This window comes from Grampus griseus, assembly GCF_964374135.1.
Source record: "Grampus griseus genome assembly, chromosome: 10".
Lineage (NCBI taxonomy): Eukaryota > Metazoa > Chordata > Mammalia > Artiodactyla > Delphinidae > Grampus > Grampus griseus.
Window position 1 is genome coordinate 30,590,074 of NC_139004.1, and position 22,496 is coordinate 30,612,569.

At 39.1% G+C, this 22,496-nt stretch overlaps 1 protein-coding gene across 2 annotated transcripts in view; it reads right to left on the reverse strand.

Annotated features, from left to right (window-relative positions):
- CDC5L (cell division cycle 5 like) overlaps nucleotides 1-22,496 on the reverse strand; it is a 47,776-nt gene that overhangs the window by 22,704 nt on the left and 2,576 nt on the right. For both annotated transcript variants that reach the window (XM_082662585.1, XM_082662586.1), the window contains exons 2-12: nucleotides 22,140-22,243; nucleotides 20,564-20,725; nucleotides 19,622-19,749; nucleotides 18,132-18,231; nucleotides 12,694-12,912; nucleotides 10,778-10,922; nucleotides 9,483-9,671; nucleotides 6,165-6,313; nucleotides 4,051-4,213; nucleotides 1,853-2,017; nucleotides 540-620 (exon numbers count right to left, since the gene is read on the reverse strand). In XM_082662585.1, coding sequence (XP_082518711.1) covers nucleotides 540-620; nucleotides 1,853-2,017; nucleotides 4,051-4,213; nucleotides 6,165-6,313; nucleotides 9,483-9,671; nucleotides 10,778-10,922; nucleotides 12,694-12,912; nucleotides 18,132-18,231; nucleotides 19,622-19,749; nucleotides 20,564-20,725; nucleotides 22,140-22,243 — 1,605 coding nt within the window. The remainder of the gene's footprint in view (nucleotides 1-539; nucleotides 621-1,852; nucleotides 2,018-4,050; nucleotides 4,214-6,164; nucleotides 6,314-9,482; nucleotides 9,672-10,777; nucleotides 10,923-12,693; nucleotides 12,913-18,131; nucleotides 18,232-19,621; nucleotides 19,750-20,563; nucleotides 20,726-22,139; nucleotides 22,244-22,496) is intronic.

The window sequence follows — 22,496 nt, forward strand, 5'->3', positions numbered from 1 at the left end:
CAAAAGAAATTATTTTCTTTTTTTCTTCAAAATTCTTATTTGGGGACTTCCCTGGTGGCTCAGTGGTTAAGAATCCGCCTGCCAATGTAGGGGACACGGGTTTGAGCCCTGGTCCAGGGAAATCCCACAGGCCACAGAGCAACTAAGCCCATGCACAACTCCTGAGCCTGTGCTCTAGAGCCTGTAAGCCACAACTACTGAAGCCCGTGCACCTAGAGCCCATGCTCTGCAACAAGAGAAGCCACCACAATGAGAAGCCGGCGCACCACAACGAAGAGTAGCCCCCGCTAGCTGCAGCTAGAGAAAGCCCACATGCAGCAGCGAAGACCCAATGCAGCCAATCAATCAATCAATCAATCAATTTATTTTTAAAATTCGTATTTGTACCAGTGAAGCATTTCAAAGATTGGATCTGGGAACTGCTTTACTATATTCCAGAAAGTAGATGAAATGTCGTTTTATAGACTTTATAATATAAAAAACATCAATCACATAAAAAGAAACTTAAAACTTCCTAAGCCAGAAATTCTAATACTTACTTCTGATGGTCTTGGCAGATCTTTCTGGACAGCTTTGTGCATTCGTTTCATTTCCTTTACACGCTCTGCATCTCGTATGGCCTAAAAAATTATTTTAAAAACCATTTTTGCAGCTATACAGTATTTGACACATTTCAGTAAAGCTGAAAACACTTTAGTCTATAAGAATATGTTATGTTCAAGAGCTAAAGCTGTAGGAATCTGTGTTAAGTTTGTAGAAAGGCAATATAAGGCCACTAAAATTAATCAGCCTATTCATTCTCCTATTACAGTAGAAACTAAGAACTTCCAACGTCTACCAGGAGCATTCTCCAGATTTACATAGTTCCCTCCAACAGATAATCATTCTTTTCTTGTCTAAATCAAATCCTAAATGTAGAGGGGATGCTTCCAATTATCCCTCCTGCAACACAACCTTTCCCTTCCACCTCAAAAGCTACTGATTTTTAATTTAAAAAGCCAGCCAATGAATGTGCTGTTTCCTGATTCTTAAATTATGAATAATGTGGGTTAACACATTAGAACTTCAAACCAGTTCTGAGAGTAAATGTAACTCAAAATAGCTAAGAGAACTAAACACATAAAGTATTATTATCTACTCCCTACCAAAAAGCACATTCACGTGGTTTCCCTCTAAAACGATTTCCATTGATGCCATTCTCACTCCAACCCCGGGAAATTATTCAATTTCTAAAACCATCCTGAAATGGACTGCAGCAAGAATGTCTGAAGTGGGTCACATGATCTCAGTTTTAGTTCAAGTTTCACCAGTTTCCAGCCACAAGACCTGAGAAAGTTAACTTAATTCACCTGAGCCTGTTTCCTCGTTTCTAAAACGAAGCTGACACCTATCCTACTTACATCACCTGATTGTTATGCACAAATGAGAAAGTAATTAACTAGAAGATATATTAGTACAAGGTGTTACTAATTTTATTCTGACCCAGGCTACATATCCAAAGCCACATTTTTTATTAGTTTACACTGATGAAAAACCATTTGCTCAACCAATCCAAGATGTACTTGTTTTTAAGACTGATAATAACATCTTTTCTTGGCTAGAGTGAAAGCAATGTCTAAAAGACTACTTATATGTATTTTAAAGAAGCATAATGAATTTGACAGAGGATATTTAAATGGCTATCCATATAATTATACATTTTAAGAATACCTATCAAGATATTCTAAGTATATTATGAACTATGTGAGCGAATATTATTAATGATGTAAGTAATTTTCTTCAGTGTAATTTTTTTTAATACTGAAAAAACTTTTAAGTAGAGATCTTGAGACATGTAACCGTCATCACCCACCTGCTTCCGTGCATCCACATCAGCAGCATCTTCAATGTAAGTATCATCTATTTCACGGTCTTCCAGTTCCTTCTCGGCATTTTCTGGTAGAACAATTTCAAAGTCATTCTTAGGGGCAGGAAGGCCCAACAACCCTAAACGGAGGTGTTCACGAGATTCTCTTTCCTGTAGAAAAAAATTGGTCCTTCTCAATTCATGTACATTAAAATATGCAACTAATATTGTGTAAGAGTTTCTAAAAAGTAATTAGCTTAATTTTAATTCTAGAAAAATGACCCCTAACTTCAGAGTTGAAACAAGATTTCGTTTAATTTCTATCTCCATTTCTTCCCTACCTTAAGACCAACCATAGGGCTTCCCTGGTGCCGCAGCCGTTAAGAATCCGCCTGCCAATGCAGGGGACACGTGTTCGAGCCCTGGTCTGGGAAGATCCCACATGCCACAGAGCAACTAAGCCCATGTGCCGCAACTACTGAGCCTGCGCTCTAGAGCCCACAAGCCACAGCTACTGAAACCCGTGCGCCTAGAGCCTGTGCTCTGCAACGAGAAGCCACTGCAATGAGAAGCCTGTGCACCACAACGAAGAGTAGCCCCTGCTAACCGCAACTAGAGAAAAGCCCGCGTGCAGTAACGAAGACCCAAAGCAGCCAAAATAAATAAATTAAATAAATAAATTTATGGGAAAAAAAATGAAACCTTTAAAACAAAAAAAAGGACAGCTCATAAACTTTCATTTGTGGTCAACAAATTTACCTGGGATAATCTAACAGAAGGTTTGAGAATTACCTCTGAAGGAGCAAAAAAAAAAAAAAAAAAGTCCTTTAGGATTTCCATTTAAGGATTTCTGAAATTTAACAGCAAATGAAAAGAACAAGTTCAAAGGTAAATTTGTCCTTGGACTAATAAAACCTAACCTGAAAAGATGCCTGAATTTGTGTGTGTGTTTCTTTTCCATGCAAATACTAGATAATATGAAAGCCAAAGAAAACAATTCATACTTCCCAAGAGAAAGTGCCTGGTACCCAAGTTTTCCCCAGTCCATCCTCAGCTCACTTCTCTCATTCCCCACTGCTCCATTACACGTATGCTAGGTGGAAGGACCAGATGAGCTGCTATGACGCAAACATGCTCCAGGTTCACTCATGTTAACGGCCTCCATCTGGGACAGCCCCCAACCCTCCTCTGAGCATACCTCCTCAATGAAGGTTTTCCTAGTACCCACCCAACAAATGTGATTATTTCTCTGGCCAGCCAAAGCATGTTGGTTTTCCTCAAAGGGCTTATTTTATTCATATATTACAATTATTTCTGGACTTGGTTTAGTACTGCCAATCTCTCCAGAGCATAAACTTCTTGAAGACAAAGGACATCTTTACTCAACTTTAGATTCCCTGAAGTGTCCAGATCCATGCTTTGCACACATTAGATTCTTCATTTGTTTAATTCTTATGTAGCCACTCAGAGTTGGCACTACCTGATATCAATTTGGGCACTAAAAAAAATTCTCAACTAACCAAATCTATACATGAAGGTAGAATTAATTTGTAAACCAGAAGCAGACCATCACTGGAACTCATTTTTTTAAAAAATCTCACAATGATCTTCTGTGGCATAAATAAGAAGAAGGCTCAACAGTGACGTAATGAAAGCAGTAACGAGCAGAAACAAAACTATAACTTGTATAATTAGCTTTCTACATTCACCTTGCAAAACATACAAAAGAAAACTTCACTAAGGTTAGCAACAAACATCAAATTAACGTGGCTTTGAGATCTAGACTGTCCTTCTAAAAGTGTAATGAAAACAGAGGAACCAATGTTCAAAATCTAATTTATGAGGCATTCGAAACTCAAAACATTTTACAGAACTAGGAAAAAAAATTAAATGTACCATTCAAGAAGGTAAAGTATTAATTAGTAAATGATGAAAATTAAAAATCACAAAAGATATAAGGAGCATTACTATCAGCATAATCATTTCTGAAAAATATATTAAGAATAAGAAAAAGTAAGCAATAAGACCGTAAGATTTCCCTTCTCAAACCCTACAAATCATGTTGCTTTTCTGGTGTCCGCAGGTGTACAGAATCTTAAGGTATATGCGATATGCACTGACAAGGGGACAAATTTTAATTTGGTACCCATGAGATTTTTTTTTTAATTTTTTTTAAAGAATACTAAAAGGGAATTGACATGTACCATCTGCTTCACATAAGAGGGATCACTGTAGTCTGCCATTCCATCCTCCGGATTAATGTTTAACTTGTCTCGAAGAGGCGTTCTACCCGGGGTGGAGTTAATAACTGGTTTGGGAGTTGTCCCACTCCGGGGAGTCAGCCCTTCAGATCCATGAGAAGGAGTTCTATAAAGACAGAAATTCCAATTAATGAAAGTGCCAATTTTATTTGGATCGTGCTTTCAAATGTTTTTACATAAATTATTTTACAAGGAAAACAGAAAAGAAATAAAGATTCCAGAAATTCCATCTCCCTACCTGGTTTTTAGTTAGACCTCTAGGTTAAAATAAAGCTTTGGTTCAGCTAACTCAGTATTTACACACAGTATATTTATTTTAATGACTTCAAATAAAGTCATTACATCTGATATTTTCTTACCTTATTAATAACTAGGTCCACCAAACATTTTTCAACCTTTTTTTTAATAAATTTATTTATTTTTATTTATTTATTTTTGGTTGCATTGGGTCTTCGTTGCTGTGTGCGAGCTTCCTCTAGTTGTGGTGGCTTCTCCTGTTGTAGAGCACGGGCTCTAGGCACGCAGGCTTCAGTAGTTCTGGCACGTGGGCTCAGTAGTTGTGGCTCGTGGGCTCTAGAGCGCTGGCTCAGTAGTTGTGGCACACGGGCTTAGTTGCTCTGCGGCTTGTGGGATCTTCCTGGACCAGGGACCGAATCCATGTCCCCTGCACTGGCAGGCGGATTCTTAACCACTGTGGCACCAGGGAAGTCCCACAACCTTTTCTTGACACATCAGGGTGGCTGAGAACACACAGTGGGCAGAGAGGTTGGCCACCACACTCAAGATCCCAAATGACTCCTTTCGAGTTCAGTATCTTCAACTTATCATTTGTCTCCTCCCTGCCTGTAGCTGTTGGCTATCACATCATCATCATCATCATAGATGTGCATACCTGAAGTACTTCTTCCCTCTACAGTTTGGAAACCAAACACCAGGCTTTTAGAATCACATCTAAATATGAATAGCTCTGAGTTAGGTCTAAGAAACTCTCTTAGGAATAAAAGCCATAGACTTTGCACCTTATAGTTTAAATGTTCAAAGCCTTTTTTTTTTTTTTTGGTTGATTACTTCCTGTATCTTGGCTGTGTTCCAGACAGGTGGTGCTGCCAGAGAGCTGTTCCCAGAGGTAAGGTGAGGTGTTACCATATAACACATGGTCCCTGCCCTCAATGAGCTTACAATCTAGTTGAGAAATGAGACACCCACGGGGAAAGAGGGATTAGGCTCTCTTGCAAGCCTTGCAATTAAATATTATATAAGGTTTTAGGGGCCAATGTTTCTTGATCCTGTTTGTCATGTGCAACTATAACAGTCTTCATATACTTAACAACCAGTAGGAGGACATATTTTAAAATTACAAGTAAACCCTAAATATTTCTAACCTTAAAAGCTCAAATTCCATTTTAATACAAATTGCTTCTATAATGTTTGTATCTTAAAAATTCTTCTTTAAAAACAGTAGCTTAAAACAAAAGAAGTATAAACAAATACTGAACTCTAGTTAATGATATACACAACTAGGAAGCGTTTACGGTGAAATGGACTAATACCTGCAACTTGGAAATTACTAAAAATAAGATAGATTGATGGACGGATATGTGATTAAAGCAAACACTGTAAAATATTAACTGGAGAACTGGGTGGTGAGTATATGGATGCTTGCTTTACCATTCTTTCAACCTCTCTGAATGTTAGAAATTTTCATAATAAAATGTTGGGGGAAAAGCAACAGTAATACATACATTAAAAGGCTTAGAATTTTTATAAAATTCACCAAATCATCATTAACAATGGATTGATCTGCTCTTTTAAATCAGATTAAAAGTATTCAGAAACGAGGTGATAGCACCAGAAACCCTGAAAAAAAAAAAGAAGCTCCATTTGGTATTTGACTATTTCCTGGATACTATAATGTTATTTGCTACTATGAGGAGAAATTAAAAAGCAAGTTAAACACTTATTTCCATTCTCTGCCAGCATTTCTAAAGCAAACATGTTGTCCAAGTCCTCGGATTCAAGTTTTTCTAAAGCAGAAAACAGTTATTTATTTACAATACCTGAATGGGGTAGAAAGAACTGTGTTTGGAGTCTGTACAACCTGCCGCTGTGGAGTCACACCTGAGAAGTCGCTCTCGTGCAAAGGGGTGTTAAGTCCACCTTTTAATGGGGTGTCCACGTTGGTCAGAGCCATGAGGTTTTGGGCTTCCTGATTAACAAGAAGGTAAAGAAGCATGTTTTAACAGTTTAGACAGGAGAGCAAATTCCTCTCTTCTTGTCCTACTACACAAATCTTGAAACAGGCAGAATTCTTATACATTTTTCTCAATGAAAACCAAGAGAGAAAACGAATACTGAGCTGTGGCAGAGTTCAATACTTCCATTCCTTCTGTCGACCTAACATTAGCATGCCAGAAGTTCTGGAATAGGGCTTCCCTGGTAGTGCAGTGGTTAAGAATCTGCCTGCCAATGCAGGGGATACGGGTTCGAGCCCTGGCCCGGGAAGATCCCACATGCCGCAGAGCAACTAAGCCCATGCGCCACAACTACTGAGCCTGCACCCTAGAGCCCGCGAGCCACAACTACTGAGCCCATGTGCCACAACTACTGAAGCCCGCGCACCTAGAGCCCATGCTCCACAACAAGAGAAGCCACCACAATGAGAAGCCCGTGCACCACCATGAAGAGTAGCCCCCCACTTGCTGCAACTAGAGAAAGCCCGCGCGCAGCAACGAAGACCAATGCAACAAATAAATAAATAAATAAATAAATAAGAATTCCCTAATAAATAAGTTATAGGGATGTAATGTATAACACAGGGAATAGAGCCAATATTTTACAGAAACTTTATATGGAGTATAATCTATAAAAATATCAAACCACTATGTTCTACACCTGAAACCTATTCAATATTGTAAGTCAGCTATACTTCAATAAATAAATAAATACATTTTAAAAGTAAAACAATTTAAAAAGAAATCTCCCCAATAAAACATCCCAGCCAGTTCAGCCCACAGGAAAGTCTGGAGTCAAGGGGTCCTACCCACACCCAAGGAGTGTCTAGTCAGCTTTTAATTGCCCTACCCTTATTCCCTAGATATAGGCAAAGAACAAGATCGAACGATATTTGAGGGGCTTCCCTGGTGGTGCAGTGGTTGAGAGTCTGCCTGCCAGTGCAGGGGACACGGGTTCGAGCCCTGGTCTGGGAGGATCCCACATGCCGCGGAGCAACTGGGCCCGTGAGCCACAGCTGCTGAGCCTGCACGTCTGGAGCCTGTGCTCCACAAGAGAGGCCGTGATAGTGAGAGGCCCGCGTACCGCAAAAAAAAAAAAAAAAAGACTGTGCAGGAAAAAGAAAACTTGTAAAAACAAAAGAAAACCATCATTAATAGCCTCAGAGGAATAAAAAAATATTCATTAAATGAGACATTTAAAAATTGAACACATTTAAAAAAGAGCTCTTAGAAATTAAAAATATGACAGTAGAAATTTTAAAAAAAGATAAAATTCAGAAAATCTCCTAGCAATCAAATCAAAGTCAATTAAGACAGAAAACCAGAGAGTAATAAGTAGCAAAATAAATTAATGAAAGGGAAGAAATTTTTTAATTTTCAAAATAACTTCCCAGAATTGAAGGCCATGAGTCTATAGAATTAAAAGACCCACCAAGTACCTAGCACAGTGGTTAAAAATAGACCCACATCAAGAAACACGCATGTGAAAAAGAGAAGATCATATAAGCTTCCAGAGAAAGAAAAAACCAGGTTTCCTATTAACAACCTGAATGGCACAGGACGTATCAATAGCAACAATGAAAGCCAGAAGACACTGGAGCACTGCCTTTTAAACTGTGAACAAAAACTCTTTCAATCTGGAATTCTATACCCTGTTGTACTATCAATCAGATAAGAGGGTAGAGGACAGTTATTTACAGATATTCAAGGTCTTAAAAATTCCATCTCCCATGAAACCTTCCTCAGAAAGCTACTGACAGATACACTTCACCAACAAGGGAGTCAACCAAAAAAGCCAGAGACATGGGAGCCAAGAAAGAGGAGACACAAGGGACTTTCTAGGGTGACAGTGAAGGGAAAGCAAGAGAACAAGCTGTAACAAGATCTAAAGAGTAAGCAGTCCAGACTAGAAAATTCAGAAGTTCTGGGAACGACTTCAAGTGTTGAAAAAGGTAAGAATACCTAAAATGTGACCAGATTACAGGAGATTTACAGTTAGTATAAAGTCCAGAACTGAATTTGTGCTAAGTAATCAGAAAATTTAGCGACTAAATAAAACAAGTATTCATTCAAAGAAAAACAAAATACTGTACAGTAGAGTAATTATAAGGCATTTTGTGGGTCAAGTGCAGTTTGACCCACAGTTTACGTAGTGAATGAATGCAGTTTACGTAGTCCTAAGGTAAACCATAAATATGGAGCTAGCCAAAATTATAATTAACTATAATGGAAGATGGGAAAATGGAAAGCATGTGTCTGCACAGTAGAGGCAGAAGGTGTGAGAGAGCCAGATGTTCAAATCCTTGGTGGAAAAATGCCTAAAACTGAAGAAAAACCAAAATGTAACAAGTGTCTTAGTAGTAAGGTGATAAAAACAAAGAGCTATCACTGGTACCTGTAGAGAGCAAGCAATGAGGGGCACTGTTTTTCTTACAAAGCCTTGCAGGACTATTTGACTCCTGAATCAGTAGTCAAATTATATTTGACTATTAGAAAATTGAGATGTAAGAATGCTAAAAGACTCAGTAGTATTCCGTTAGGTTTGTCTATTCTCTGGCATGCAGACACCCTAAAGAACACACAGGGCTTCCCTGGTGGCGCAGTGGTTGAGGTCCGCCTGCTGATGCAGGGGACACGAGTTCGTGCCCTAGTCCGGGAAGATCCCACATGCCGCGGAGCGGCTAGGCCCGTGAGCCATGGCCACTGAGCCTGCACGTCCAGAGCCTGTGCTCCGCAACGGGAGAGGCCACAGTAGTGAGAGGCCCGCGTACCGCAAAAAAAAAAAAAAAAAAATAGAACACACACAGCTGTACACCCTATGTGCTAAGGAGAGAGAGGGAAATAGTACTGAAGGCAGTCTATGCCAAGCTAAGTACAGAATCACAAGGAAGTTTTAAAAATTACTGACTACACGTGTTTGATTTTTTTTCCAGGACTGCTAGGCAATGTGAAATTTTTAAATGCTATGCTTTACTGACAGGATTTAGCTTCCCTACTACAGAAATCTCTAACAGCTATGCATTCAGGACTGTTTCAAACTGCTTACCCTAAAACACACAAAACCCTAAAACACACAAATCCTTTATAATACCTTTAAGGATAATAAACAAAGTGAAAGGCTCACTCTACCATATGGCAGCCTACCTGCAGAATTCTGTCCTGGGAAGCTGGTGTTCGTGGTGTTCTCAAAGCGATGCTGTTGTTGGTGACATTGTACTCAGACAAGAGAGTACTGGAAGCCGAGTTTGTTATGCCAGATTCCTCAGCAGTTTGACGTGCAATTTCACTTGCTTGGCCTACTTTTACAACTTCCTGGAGTTCTGCATCTGAAATCTAAAGACACAGTTATCACAGTAGCAATATTTTAACCAAGAATAACACAGCTTAAAACTTCCACATTCCAGAAGATGAATTGCTGAAGCTGTGTGATGAGTACACAGGGGCTCGTTGTAGCACTCTCTTTACTTTTTGTGGGTTTGAAAATTTCCATAATAAAGTTTTTAAAAGTCTTCCCTATTTAATGGGGGGAGGGGGCAGAATTCCATATGTGACATAGAATCAAGCTGCAGATACGGAAATTCCTTTTCAGTATTTCCATACTGAAATTCTTTCAAACCAAAATATTTATAAATCAAGAACATAAAATAATAGTGTTTATACAAAGCCATTTATCAATTAGGGGGAGGGTGGGCACTAAAAACCAATTAAAATATCACACAGAGTCCACAAAGCCACAAGATCCCTGAGAAGATCAAAAGGTGTTATCCTTGTAATTTTACCAAACTAAATACCCTAAGAACTAAAAATAAATTACAGGCAAAATCTCAGTTTAAGAAATATAACTACTATGAATAACAGCATCTAACAAAATTATTTTATGTTTATGCCCAAGGATTTTGTACTGATGCAGCCAGGGCACTCGTTTGCAGAAAGAAGCTGTTCAAGCCTCCTAAATCCATCCCTCTGCTCCATTTAACTGTCCAATTCTACAAAGCTGTACTCGTCAAAACAAAACAAGAGCTTATTCAAAATCCCCATGTTTCTGACCAACTATAATTCAAAGGAACAGAGCCTATGATGAGCTGAATGAATTTTCTCTTCTCCACAACTCCCATGTTGATTTTCACAGCTACTGTCTCAAAAAGAGAAGGAGGTGTGACACAACAAAACATTCCCTAAAAGGAAGTGGCCTGAAGTCCACAAGGCCAAATACCACCTTTATCAGCTGCAAAAAAGAGGTCTGGAGCCCTAGCCTACTGAAAAATTGCTAAGAGCTGACAATTACTTACTAAACCATCATACGAGCAGTTCAAGGCCTGATATTTCTTAAAGGTACCAAGCACCCAGCAAAAGCCTGGCACATAGGCCTGCAAACATTTGCTGGATAAATGGTAAGCATATGAGTTCATACAATGAAAAACCTGCTTTTATCAGATTACCTGAGGGGCAGGTAGTACTAGTTTGCTTCTCTTTTTAGTAAATTCAGAAACACCACTAGTTTGAAGAATTGCTGACGGTAAATCAGATTCTTTTTTCCTTTTCAAATGCTGCTTGTCTTTTTTTCTATCTCGTCCTTCTTTTTCACTGTCATGGATCAAGGTGGAGAACAGATTTTTTAAAGTTACATATAGGCAGCAACATTAAACGCCATATAAATAGTCATATGCTCTGAACGAAATAATCCCATTCCTAATAAAATTATGACAAAAAAGACAAAATAATATACATTAAGTTGTTCCCTACACCATTACCTACCCACTATACTCAAGAGGAATGCAGACTTAGAATATCAATAGAATTACTAAGAAAATAAGATATACTAAGTAATTTAAGCACTAAATATTAAAACTATGTAACTATAGGGCTTCCCTGGTGGCGCAGTGGTTGGGAGTCCGCCTGCCGACGCAGGGGACACGGGTTCGTGCCCCGGTCCAGGGGGATCCCACATGCCACAGAGCGGCTGGGCCCGTGAGCCATGGCCGCTGAGCCTGTGCGTCCGGAGCCTGTGCTCCGCAACGGGAGAGGCCACAACAGTGAGAGGCCCGCGTACCGCAAAAAAAAATAAAATAAAATAAACACCTATGTAGCTATAAAGACTATGATAAGCAAAATGTTACATATAACATGAATAGAAAAACATAAAACTACTCCTATATTGTGACTATGTTCATGTAAAAATATGTGTGTGCACATAGGAAAATGATGAAGTATACAAAAACGGAAACAATTAAATGAAGGGAACAGAATTAAAACGTGAGTTTTAAAAGTTTTCCTTTAAAACTATTCTTCAATTGTTTGCTATGATTTTTTTTAATTCATAAATTTTTTTAAAGGATATCTAAGTCCTGACAAATGACACCAAAAAGTCGTTAAGGTCTAAAGCCAGGCTCAAGGCCATCTTTTAAAGGACCAGGAATGCCTTCTCCCCCTCTGCATGTCATCCTCTTCTTCCATCTAGTCTACTCCTTCCAAATGACTATTTTTTCTTCAATCTCTTTATTTGTAGAGGCTACCTAAAGCAAGGTCCTAATTTGAAAAATAAATACAATGGAGTACATCCAAGAAAATCCTGTTTCACAGTGACTGACATCTGTTGTTTACTAACAATTCATGTCAACAAAAATGGAAAGCCATTGGGGGAGTACTAAAAATCTCTGACAATCCTAAAAGGTTCTCCCCACAACATTCAGATATAACAATTTAAAAACTCTAAAAATCCCTAGAAATAAACAAAATCCTCTGTATTGTAAGACATTTTAAAAATATACCTACTAATTGCCATTAAGTGAAAAGACTTAAAAATGCATTGGTAATGTTTTTCCTTTTAATTTCATTTTATGAAAAACAAGAGGGAATTCCCCGGCGGTCCGGTGGTTAGAACTCACCACTTTCACCGCCGGGGCCCAGGTGTGATCCCTAGTCAGGGAACCAAGATTCCACAAAGTCTCATGGCACAGGCAAAAAAAACCCAGAAAAACAAGATAAAATTTTCACTAGAAAAAAAACTAAGAAGCAGCAGACCGGATTTTGACAGACTCCTTCAAGCCATTAGTAAAATAACTAACCTCTTCCCAAAGGTACATTTCGTAAATGTTAAGACTGTGATTCTGAGTAGACAGTTCACTAAGAGCCAAGCGCTGACATTTCGAGAGCTTCGAACAGTGTTCTGTGCTAAAAGCATTACAGCCAGGGTCACTGGTTTTCTCAGAAAGGTGAATCCATTAAATAAGTAAAAGCATTATGTAAACCACATTGTGCTAACTAAGAAATATCTGGCTCTGACCAGGATAATACTTGGCCCTCCATAAAATTACTACTATACTTTTCCATTTATAAAAACAGAAAGGCAACTTACGATCTCAGCTCCCCATCAAGATCCTGTTGTCTTAACTTTCTGAAATCGGCATCAAGAGCCTGGTAGTTTTCCTCAGAAGTATCATAGAAACCAAGAGCAGGCTTTTTTTCAAATGGGATTTCAGCGTTATAATCAACTCCTCTCTTCTTTTTTCTTTTCTTCTGAATTTCTATGCCAGCTGCTCGAAGTTCTCTTCTCTTTTGGAGGGCAGCAAGACGCCTGAAGAAAGAGAACACAAATCACCTTCAAAATCATACACCATTGGGAAAGGATGGATCACCCATCAGAGTTAAGAAAACTACCCGGTCACTTGGGGAAGAAATATTTATTTAAATCCTCACCTCACATCGTTCACCAAAACCAATTCCAGTTTTGATTTAAAGGTACACACATACACTAGAGCAAAGAGAAAAGCCAGAAGGAACTATACGTAAATATGTATCCAATCTCTGGATGGGAATATACTCACTTAATATAAATTAAATAAAGGGTGAAAAAAACAATCAACAGCTTTGAATTTTAAAATTTATATCCCTGTAGCACCATTTTTTAATCATAAAACAATATTAAAAGGCAAATAACAGGAAAAAATTTTGCACTTAGTATTAGGAATGGTTAGATATAAAGAATCTAAGCAAGTTTTTTAAAAATGTACCCAAGGGAAAGGAAGAGCAAAAGGAAATAAACAGTTCACTAAGGGGAAAAATGTAAATAGCTAAAATGACAGAGTGTACTTTAATAATTAAAGAATCACAAATTAAATCAAGTACCATTTCTACATATCTAATCAACAGCCTTCAATTTTTGCTTTGTTTTAATGGCAAGGGTGCAAACAGTGGACAGTCTCTCACAATGGTAATGAGAAAGTACAGTGGTATAGCTTTCCCCAAAGAGAATTTGGAAATACACATTAATACCCCTAACTTTTTTACATTTTTAACCCAGCAATTTCACTCTTCAGTCTTAGCCTAAGGAAATAAATAGGGACATGTACAAGGCCTTAGCTACAAGACTGGTTACCAAGCACTGTTCAGAAAAGCAGATAAACAGACACAACCTAAACATCCAACAATAACAAATTAGTTAAAATAATTTACAACACAGCTATAAGATAAGATATTATATGGCCATCTAAATAACCTTTAAGAAATCTGTTGGGCCTTACCTTGTGCCACAGTGGTTAAGAATCCACCTGCCAATGCAGGGGACACGGGTTCGAGCCCTGGCCTGGGAAGATCCCACATGCCGCGGAGCAACTAAGCCCGTGTACCACAACTACTGAGCCTGCGCTCTAGAGCCCACGAGCCACAACTACTGAGCCCACGTATCACAACTACTGAAGCCCGCACGCCTAGAGCCCGTGCTCTGCAACAAGAAAAGCCACTGCAATGAGAAGCCCGCGCACTGCAACGAAGAGTAGCCCCCGCTCGCCGCAACTAGAGAAAGCCCACGCGCGGCAACAAAGACCCAAAGCAGCCAAAAATAATAAATAAATAGAGATAGATAGATAAATAGAAAGAAATCTATAGATAGATAGATAAATAGAAAGAAATCTGTAAATCTACTCTGACGTGGAAAGATGCTCAAGACACACTGCTGTTTAAAACAATGTTACAAAGTTTACATGTTATGGAGCAACATGTAAAATTATATGCATCTCTATCAGTGAACACGTGCATGGGGAGATGTGAAGGATGTTCACCCGAACAGTAACAGTGATAATCATAGGAGGCTGGAATTTCATTTTTTACTTTTTCCTTTGTACTTTCCCAAGATGCTATAACGTTAATGATTCAATGATCAGAAAAGCTATTCAGAATATTAAAGAGGGGAAAAATCAAATTATAAAACAGTATATAGGAGCAATTTCAGAAACCCACTCCCCAGCAAAACTGACAAAAATTATTTTAAAAAAAAAGTTAAGTCTCTGGAAGGGATCCTAAATAAAGGAGATACAGCAAATGAAGAAACGTTTATTCAAGAAAATCTACAAAAATTCGATAAGAAAAGTGAGAGCCTGCAGTATTCAAATCAAGACCCACTCCCTCTTCTCTTCCCCCGTCCCAGCTCAGGGAGACAGAAACTCCACTCCACACTTGGTGCAGCCAAGAACACAGGGTTCTCTCTCCCCTCCAGCTCCCTGGCTTTCATTCCAGTAGGGGCAGGACGGCAGCATTTTTCATCCTGCCTCCAGGAAGCCACTGCAGAGGCTAAGTTCAGACAAGAGTGACTGAGAAGGAGGGGCTTCCTTCTTCTGCCCAGGGGCTCTACCTTGGGCACAGTGCTACTGAGAATACTGGAGCCCAACCTGGGCCCGTGGGATGAGGGTCAGGGTTAGGGGACCTGGGGCTGCTGCCTACCCCCACCCCCGACACTGAACACTCAGCTCCTAAAGTGGGTGTGTCACTCAACAAGAAGTACCTCAGTGCCCCTGGATAGAACAGAGAATTCCAAACTTTCCCCAAAGAAACTGACTTCATTTGCAAAAGGAAATGGAGACGTTCAGGCCTCAGGGCACTCTCAAAAACAGTGGAAGTCTCGGTGAAAGGCAACTGTGAAGAAACCGACAGATTCTTTGGAGATGCAGCTAAACTGCAGGCCCACTAGTTTGCCAGAGAGAATCTCTTTCAAAAAGTGGGAGAAGCCCTCCTGGGATGAGAACAACTGCCAAACACTGACCTCAGAAATTATCCCTTCAAAGGAGCCAAAGTTTGATTGGAACACTCTGTGGAGCAATTTATGCCTCAAGCCATTGTTGAAAACAATACAGCAATAAACTGGCAATTAGTAGAGTTTAACCGCTGGGTGTAGCCAGGGAAGAAGATGTCAAAGAAAGTCCTGTCAAAACCACCTCATCCCAAGGCGACTGTGGGCGCACCCAAGACTGTGTCCCCATGAGGAGCAACATCAGAAGCTTCACATTTCTGGGTGAGGAATGGGGAGAACAGACTTCACTAAAATAGCCCAGCTAGTCACTAAAGGAGTAAGCAAGCAACAGTAACAAGGAGTGGATGGGAGCAACACAGTCCCCAGAACTGCTACAATATATCATCCAAAGTGTCCAGTTCTTAACAAAAAAAGGTGAGACATGCAAAGAAACAGGAAAGCATGACCCACACCAGAAAATAAGCAGGCAACAGAAACTGCCTGTGAGAGCAACCAGATGTCAGCTTTGACAGACTTGTCAAAGGAGACATTACAAGTATGTTCAAAGAACAAAAGGTAAAAGCACGATTAAAGAAGGAAGGTAGGATGAAAATGTTCATCAAATAGAGAAAATTAACAAAAAGAAATAATTAAAAAGAACCAAATGGGGCTTCCCTGGTGGCGCAGTGGTTGAGAGTCCGCCTGCCGATGCAGGGGACACGGGTTCGTGCCCCGGTCCGGGAGGATCCCACATGCCGCGGAGCAGCTGGGCCGGTAAGCCGTGGCCGCTGACCCTGCGCGTCCGGAGCCTGTGCTCCGCAACGGGAAAGCTGAAACAAAAACTTCACTAGAACAGATTCGAAGTAAAGAATTAGCCAAGATGAAGACAGATGGATAGAGATTATGCAATCCAAAGGAAAGGGGAAAAAAAAAAAAAAAAGAATGAAGAAATACGAACAGAGCCTCACAAAAAGGTGGAACACCATTAAGTGCACAACATATGCACAGTAGGAATATCAAAAGGAAAGAGAAAAAGGAGAATAAAACATTAGAAAAAGGAGAACAAAACATTGGCTGAAAATTTCACAAATTTATTGAAAATCATTAACCTACACATCCAGGAAGCTCAAGGAACTGCAAGTAAGACAAACATTAAGAAATGCACAAACAGAAACATTATATTAAAAATGCTGAAAGCCAAAGACAAGGAGAAAATCTTGTAAACAGAGAGAGAAAAACGATTTATCACTTACAAGGGAACCCCAGTAAGATTAACTTCTCATCGAAACAGTCTATACAGTATGATCTAATTTTACACAAATGTTACTGTATGTGTAGTACACATAAATGTATGTCTATACTGAGAAGAGAAAGGTTTGAAGGGACACATTTCATAAGTAATTTTATTCTTTAAATAAAACAAAGACTTCAAACGACATTAGAAAACCTTTACAATATAATACTAAGTGAATATAACCAAGCTATATAGCATTGTATCAACCATGCCCCAAAAAGAAAATAGTACAATACTAGTATTTTGTAGGAAAAGTGTTATTACTTTTATAATCAATAAAAAGCTTTAAGTTATAAAACAGATCTGTAATTTAACATTTAAAGTAAATAGTCCTGCAGTACATTCTCCATACACACCAATCTAGTTAATTACAAGATATATGCACAAGTTATAAACATGTTCTACAAGAAAATCTACAAGAAAGTGTAGGGTAAATTTAAATCTGGAAAAATGTATTTGTTAAAGCAAGCAATACCAACCATACTTGGAGATTTTCATATATATACCTGTCATATCCCTGGGCCAATCCACATGGTTAAAAGGCTCAAACAATTTGGTCCCCAAACCACCATGGACAAAAATGGAAAAATGAATTTTTTTACCTTACTCACATTACTTAACCCTAAATAGTATACGGAACAGAAAGGTGACTAAGACCCAGCAGAAAATTTAGAACCTCCTCTTAGCTTGTTTACTGTCCCAGGCCAGTCATACTCCCATCACAAGCAACTATTCTGGGCTAGTGGTTGTCCAGCTATGCCAAAAAGCATCCTCTGGCATAAAAGAATCCTCCATCCCAGGATCTGGCACTTCACAGCCATTAGTGGGGAAACCATCAACACAATGCTAGTTATTAGGTCAGGAAGTATCAATACTTCCCAGCTTAGGGACCAAAAAAGGTAGCTGTGGAGGCTGGGGAGGCTATTCCAATGCCTGAATTCCAAAAGCTAGTAAGCTCTTATAAAGTTCAAGTTTTCCCTTTAACCACTTCATCTGGGTTTCTAGGCCATTAGAAATGATGTCAACCATGGATCTAACCAAAAGGGAGGGGAAAGTAGAGAAAACCTTGAGCAGAGGGCAATACTCAATTCCACTCACTTTTTAAATACAAATTTCTATGACAGCCTAAAATGTGGTTCAAGGCTCATTAACTCCCTCCATGTTCAGCTGAGTCTCCTGTTTCACAGCCGTTGCCTGCCCAACGCTAATCAAGGAGAGTAACTAATTGGCAGTCACACCACAGTCCCAGAGCCCCGTGTGTCCTCCAGCCATCTGACGCCAAGATGGCTACAACAAATGAAGCTCCCCCATGCTAACAGAACAAATCCAACACACCAAGACATACATGTATGTGTATACCTGGGCATTACTTCTGCCATGTTGGAATTAGACAACTCTAGTTATCATTCACCCAACAGGGTTGATAAATCACACAGTTTTACTGGGCCTAAGGATGCACAGACTAATTTGTTCAACTATAGATGGAAAACAACCTTACCTTGCTTCTTCCAACTGTTTCTCCCTCGCTTTCCTCTTGGCTTTCTTTCCCTGAGTATTAGCCAGGCGGGCTCTAGCTTCAGAAAGCATCTCCAATTCATCTGCAAAAATAAAGAGAACAAAATCTAACTTCTCCAACAGAAGCAAGGTGAAAGACACACCCTAGTGCTTAAGATGAGAAAACCCATCAATATAATCATTACATGGTGCAGCATAAAGGCAACAGCTTGGGTTTTTAAGTCAGAGAAACCTAAGTTAAAAATCATGCCCACCACTGGACAGTTATGTGACTCTGGATAATAACGTTTCACCACTTATAAAATGGGAATAACAATTCCTACTTCACAGGGATGTTGAGAAGAACTAAGAAAAAAGAAATAGGTAAAGCATCTAGCAAATACTCATTAAACAGTGGCTATAATTATCATATCCTTCATTATCATCAACTATCTGGCACAGCACAAATTGTGAAATATTGTAAAAACTACTGTTTAATTATAAGGGGACTGACAATCTTCATTATCATTTTTCCTTCATTTTTTTCCTCAGAACTATTTCTCTCCTCCAGTATATTTTCCATAGCTCCCCAGAGTAGAACAAATTTCATTACTGATACCTTAGAGCAATTCCTACACAAGGGTGTCCAATGAAATCACAAGGGAACTTTAAAAAACAAAAAAACCCTCAGATTCCAGGATTACCCTCCATTCCCCCCCCCACCCCCAATTTACTGACGCAGACCTCCTGGGGAAGCCCTGGTACCTTTATTTTTTAAAGTTTGCCATGTGACAGTGATGCAGCCAGCCTAGCCACAGTCTGCCTTTGGGAACAACTACCTTCAAACTTTTAAATTAAAAACTCAACAAATATTCACTGAATGCTTCACGACCCTGTGAAGTAAGATAGATATTATTACTCTCCATCTGACAGGAAAGAGAACCAAAGTTCAGAGAGATTATATGACTCACCTAAAGTCAAATAGCTAATAAGTGGCAGACATGGCACTAAACTAGATTAAAATCTAGTTCCTCTGATTCCTGATTCAATGTCTCAAAAAGGCATCTCCCTCATGGTATTGTAGTGTTGCCCTTTCAAGAAGATCAAACTTCCTGTCTGAAGTCAAAAAAGTAGTTAGTAGGAGCACTGGATCCCCAAATCCTGACTTGTTGCCTCTCTCCTCGGAATAGAAATGAGAACACAGAATCCTAAAGAGCTTACCTCTAGCCACCAGGAAATGTCCAGTCATATCACACTGCTTAACTTACTAAATGAATTGAAACATCAAAAGATAAAGGGACATTATACAAAAAGAGCAATTACTCTATGATAGAAGGTTGGACACACTTGGAAAGATACTTAGAGTAACAACTACAGACAGAACTGCAATTCGAAAAAGTCAGAGGAGTTTAGAAAAGAACTAAGAGAGTTAAAAGAAGGCCTGAGAAGTCTATGGTTACCAAAGAAAGAAAGTCCTCACAAAAATACACTTACCCTCATCCATATCAATCGGATCAGGCCGTGCTGGTTTTGTTTCTGGATTTGGATCTATTTCTCCAGGTTTAAGTTTTCGTGGATCATCTGTTGTTTCCTCTTCATTGTCTCTCTGGGCAGCTTTATCCCTAGGAATGAGCCCAGAGTAATCAGTCACACTACCACCCGTTTAGTCTTAGAAATACCAGGTTCCCTAGTGCTGGCACCCTTTTCCTTTGAAAAAACCAATGGATGGGCATTAACAAAAATAAAGCATTTCTACTACTGCTTCACCTGAAAAGAGATGGTTTTAAATTTCTCTCTAATTTCAGTGTTTCCATTCACCATGAAACAGGCTCCAAGCAGCTCCCTAAATCACAAATGCAGCAGAGCCACACAAAAAAGCTTTTAGAGAAGAATCAAGATGTTCCAATGGTTAACTCTCAGCAGTATGACTATGGGTGATTTTTATTTGCTTTTTCACTATTTTTTCCCCAGATTTTCTATGATGAACATGTATGATTTGTATAACTTTTTTTTTTAGTATTTATTTATTTATTTGACTGCGCTGGGTCTCAGTTGGGGCACGCAGGATCTTCGTTGCAGCATGCGGGATCTTTCAGTTGCAGCATGTGGGCTCTCAACTGCAACATGCGGGATCTAGTTCCCTGACCAGGGATCAAACCCAGGCCCCCTACACTGGGAGCATGGAGTTTTAACCACTGGACCACCAGGGAAGTCCCTGTATAATACTTTTTAATTATTTCTCTAAAAAGTGTATAAAAGGAGACATAATCTTGATCAACCACACGAGACTTGGAATATACAATCCAATAGCTTTAGCTCCTCTGGCTTTATTCAGATCTGTAACTAATGTTTAAGGACACAAAATGCTAAAAGTGTATTCAGCCTCATTCAGAAGATATACACACACTTTAATACTGCTTTTGGAGATTCACTTACAGAAGAAATTCGTAGTGTTCCAAACACTGGGCAGCTGTTCTTCCAATGATTGGAGCAATGGTCCTCCACTGAGTTGGCATCAACTTGGCCAAGTGCAAGAGTTTTTCCTCTTCTTCTCTGGACCATTCTGTTTTCTTAATGCTGGGATCCAGCCACTCATACCTATTAAAAAGACATCATTTTATACCCTAATCAGTCACCCAGCATGAATAATATCCTCCTTACGTATTAGACATACTGGCTTCTAATATCTGAAAAATGCAAGCTCTCATCCTTCAATCACAAAAGCTGGGGGTTTTTTTTACAACAGAATATTCCCTATTTGGTTAAACTTACCCCATTCCGAATACCCTATCTCACTAAATTCTACTGTATTTTAATTATGCAAGGTTAGTAATGCTTAAGAAAGGTAACATGACTGAAACATGATCATATGCCTTCCTTCTCAACTACCAATTGTTTCCATTCATCTTACACTTTATTAGAGGTTATGCATTTATAAATAAGACAAAACCACCTCATATTTTCATAGTGTTTCTAGTTTTCATAGTACTTTCTGGTGCTTTGATTTGATTCTTACAACACCTTGGCTTACTTCTTTAAGCATTTGACTTACACTCACTAAATGCTTTTCAAAACTGTATTTGTTTGGTGAGTTTTTTAATTTAAGTAAAACTACTATGTCATCTCTGTCTTTCCCCATGCTCCACCTGACCCACCTTTTCCATCCAGTCTACTTAGCTGGATGAGAGGCCCTGCAAACAATATATAAACCTTGCCAAACAAAGTGATAGGAGCTTAGCTCCACTAACAGAACCAGAAATCAGAGTCACTTATGCAGGCTGAGGACCATCTTCCTCTTTGTGGGCCAATCTCTATATTCTGATCCTTTCCCCTACCCAGGTGCCCAGGAAATTAGGTCACTCTTATACAATCCAAAATATGATCCTAGTACCACATGGGTCAGGGCTGGGGCCAGATCACTCATGCCAAAAATACATGTGAAGAACTTACTATGTCCACTACCCTGTGACTTAAAAGGGGGCACCACAGATGTAATGTTGGGTTATGTTATATTCTGGGGAAGCAAATATACAATGTTTCAACGATTCATGAGGAAACTCAACTACTGTAAGCTAGCCTAGAAAATTAACCATTATTTATCATTTATTTCTTTGGGAAAGTAAGTTCTAAAACAATCCACTTATAAACTTTTGGAATACAATCCATTTGTAAGCTAGGGTCCATCTGTACCTAAAAGTAGTTATATTTCATGCTTCACAAAGCACTCTCAAACAACATTAACTCATTTGAGCCTCACATCTCCATCAGTTAGGGCCAAGTATTATCCCCAGTTGGGAGAAGGTAGTGGTAGGAAAGAGTGGCTAGAAAATGGCTTGCCTAAGATCACATAGGAAGCAAATGACAGCTAATTCTTAAATCTAAATTCCCATCTCCCACTCCACACTTTGTTATATCACAATGCCTGCTTTCTTTGGTAAGGTTCAAAGAAATGACATTTTCCTCATCATAATTAAGGTCATTTTGTGTTTTCCACTCATTAACTGGTACATACCATCTGGCTTTGCACTGCTTTGCTGATTTTCTATGCAGCAGTGAGGCAATCCTAGACCACTGGTTTTTCCCATATTTCATTACCGCTGCCTTCAAAATTTCATCCTAAAAATTGTTGAAGAAAAACAGTGTATTCAATCACAAAACTCCAAGTGAGAAAAGACAAAATTAAAATTAACTCTAACAGAGTTGTGCTATGGAGAAAGAGAGATATCAACACACACATATATCCTAGATTTAAAAAGAAAGTACAAAACTTCATTACAATAATTAAAAAAAAGCAAGCCAGAATCAGTGAAATGCAAGAAATTAAGAACTCCCTTAGAGGGACTTCCCCAGTGGCGCAGTGGTTAGGAAT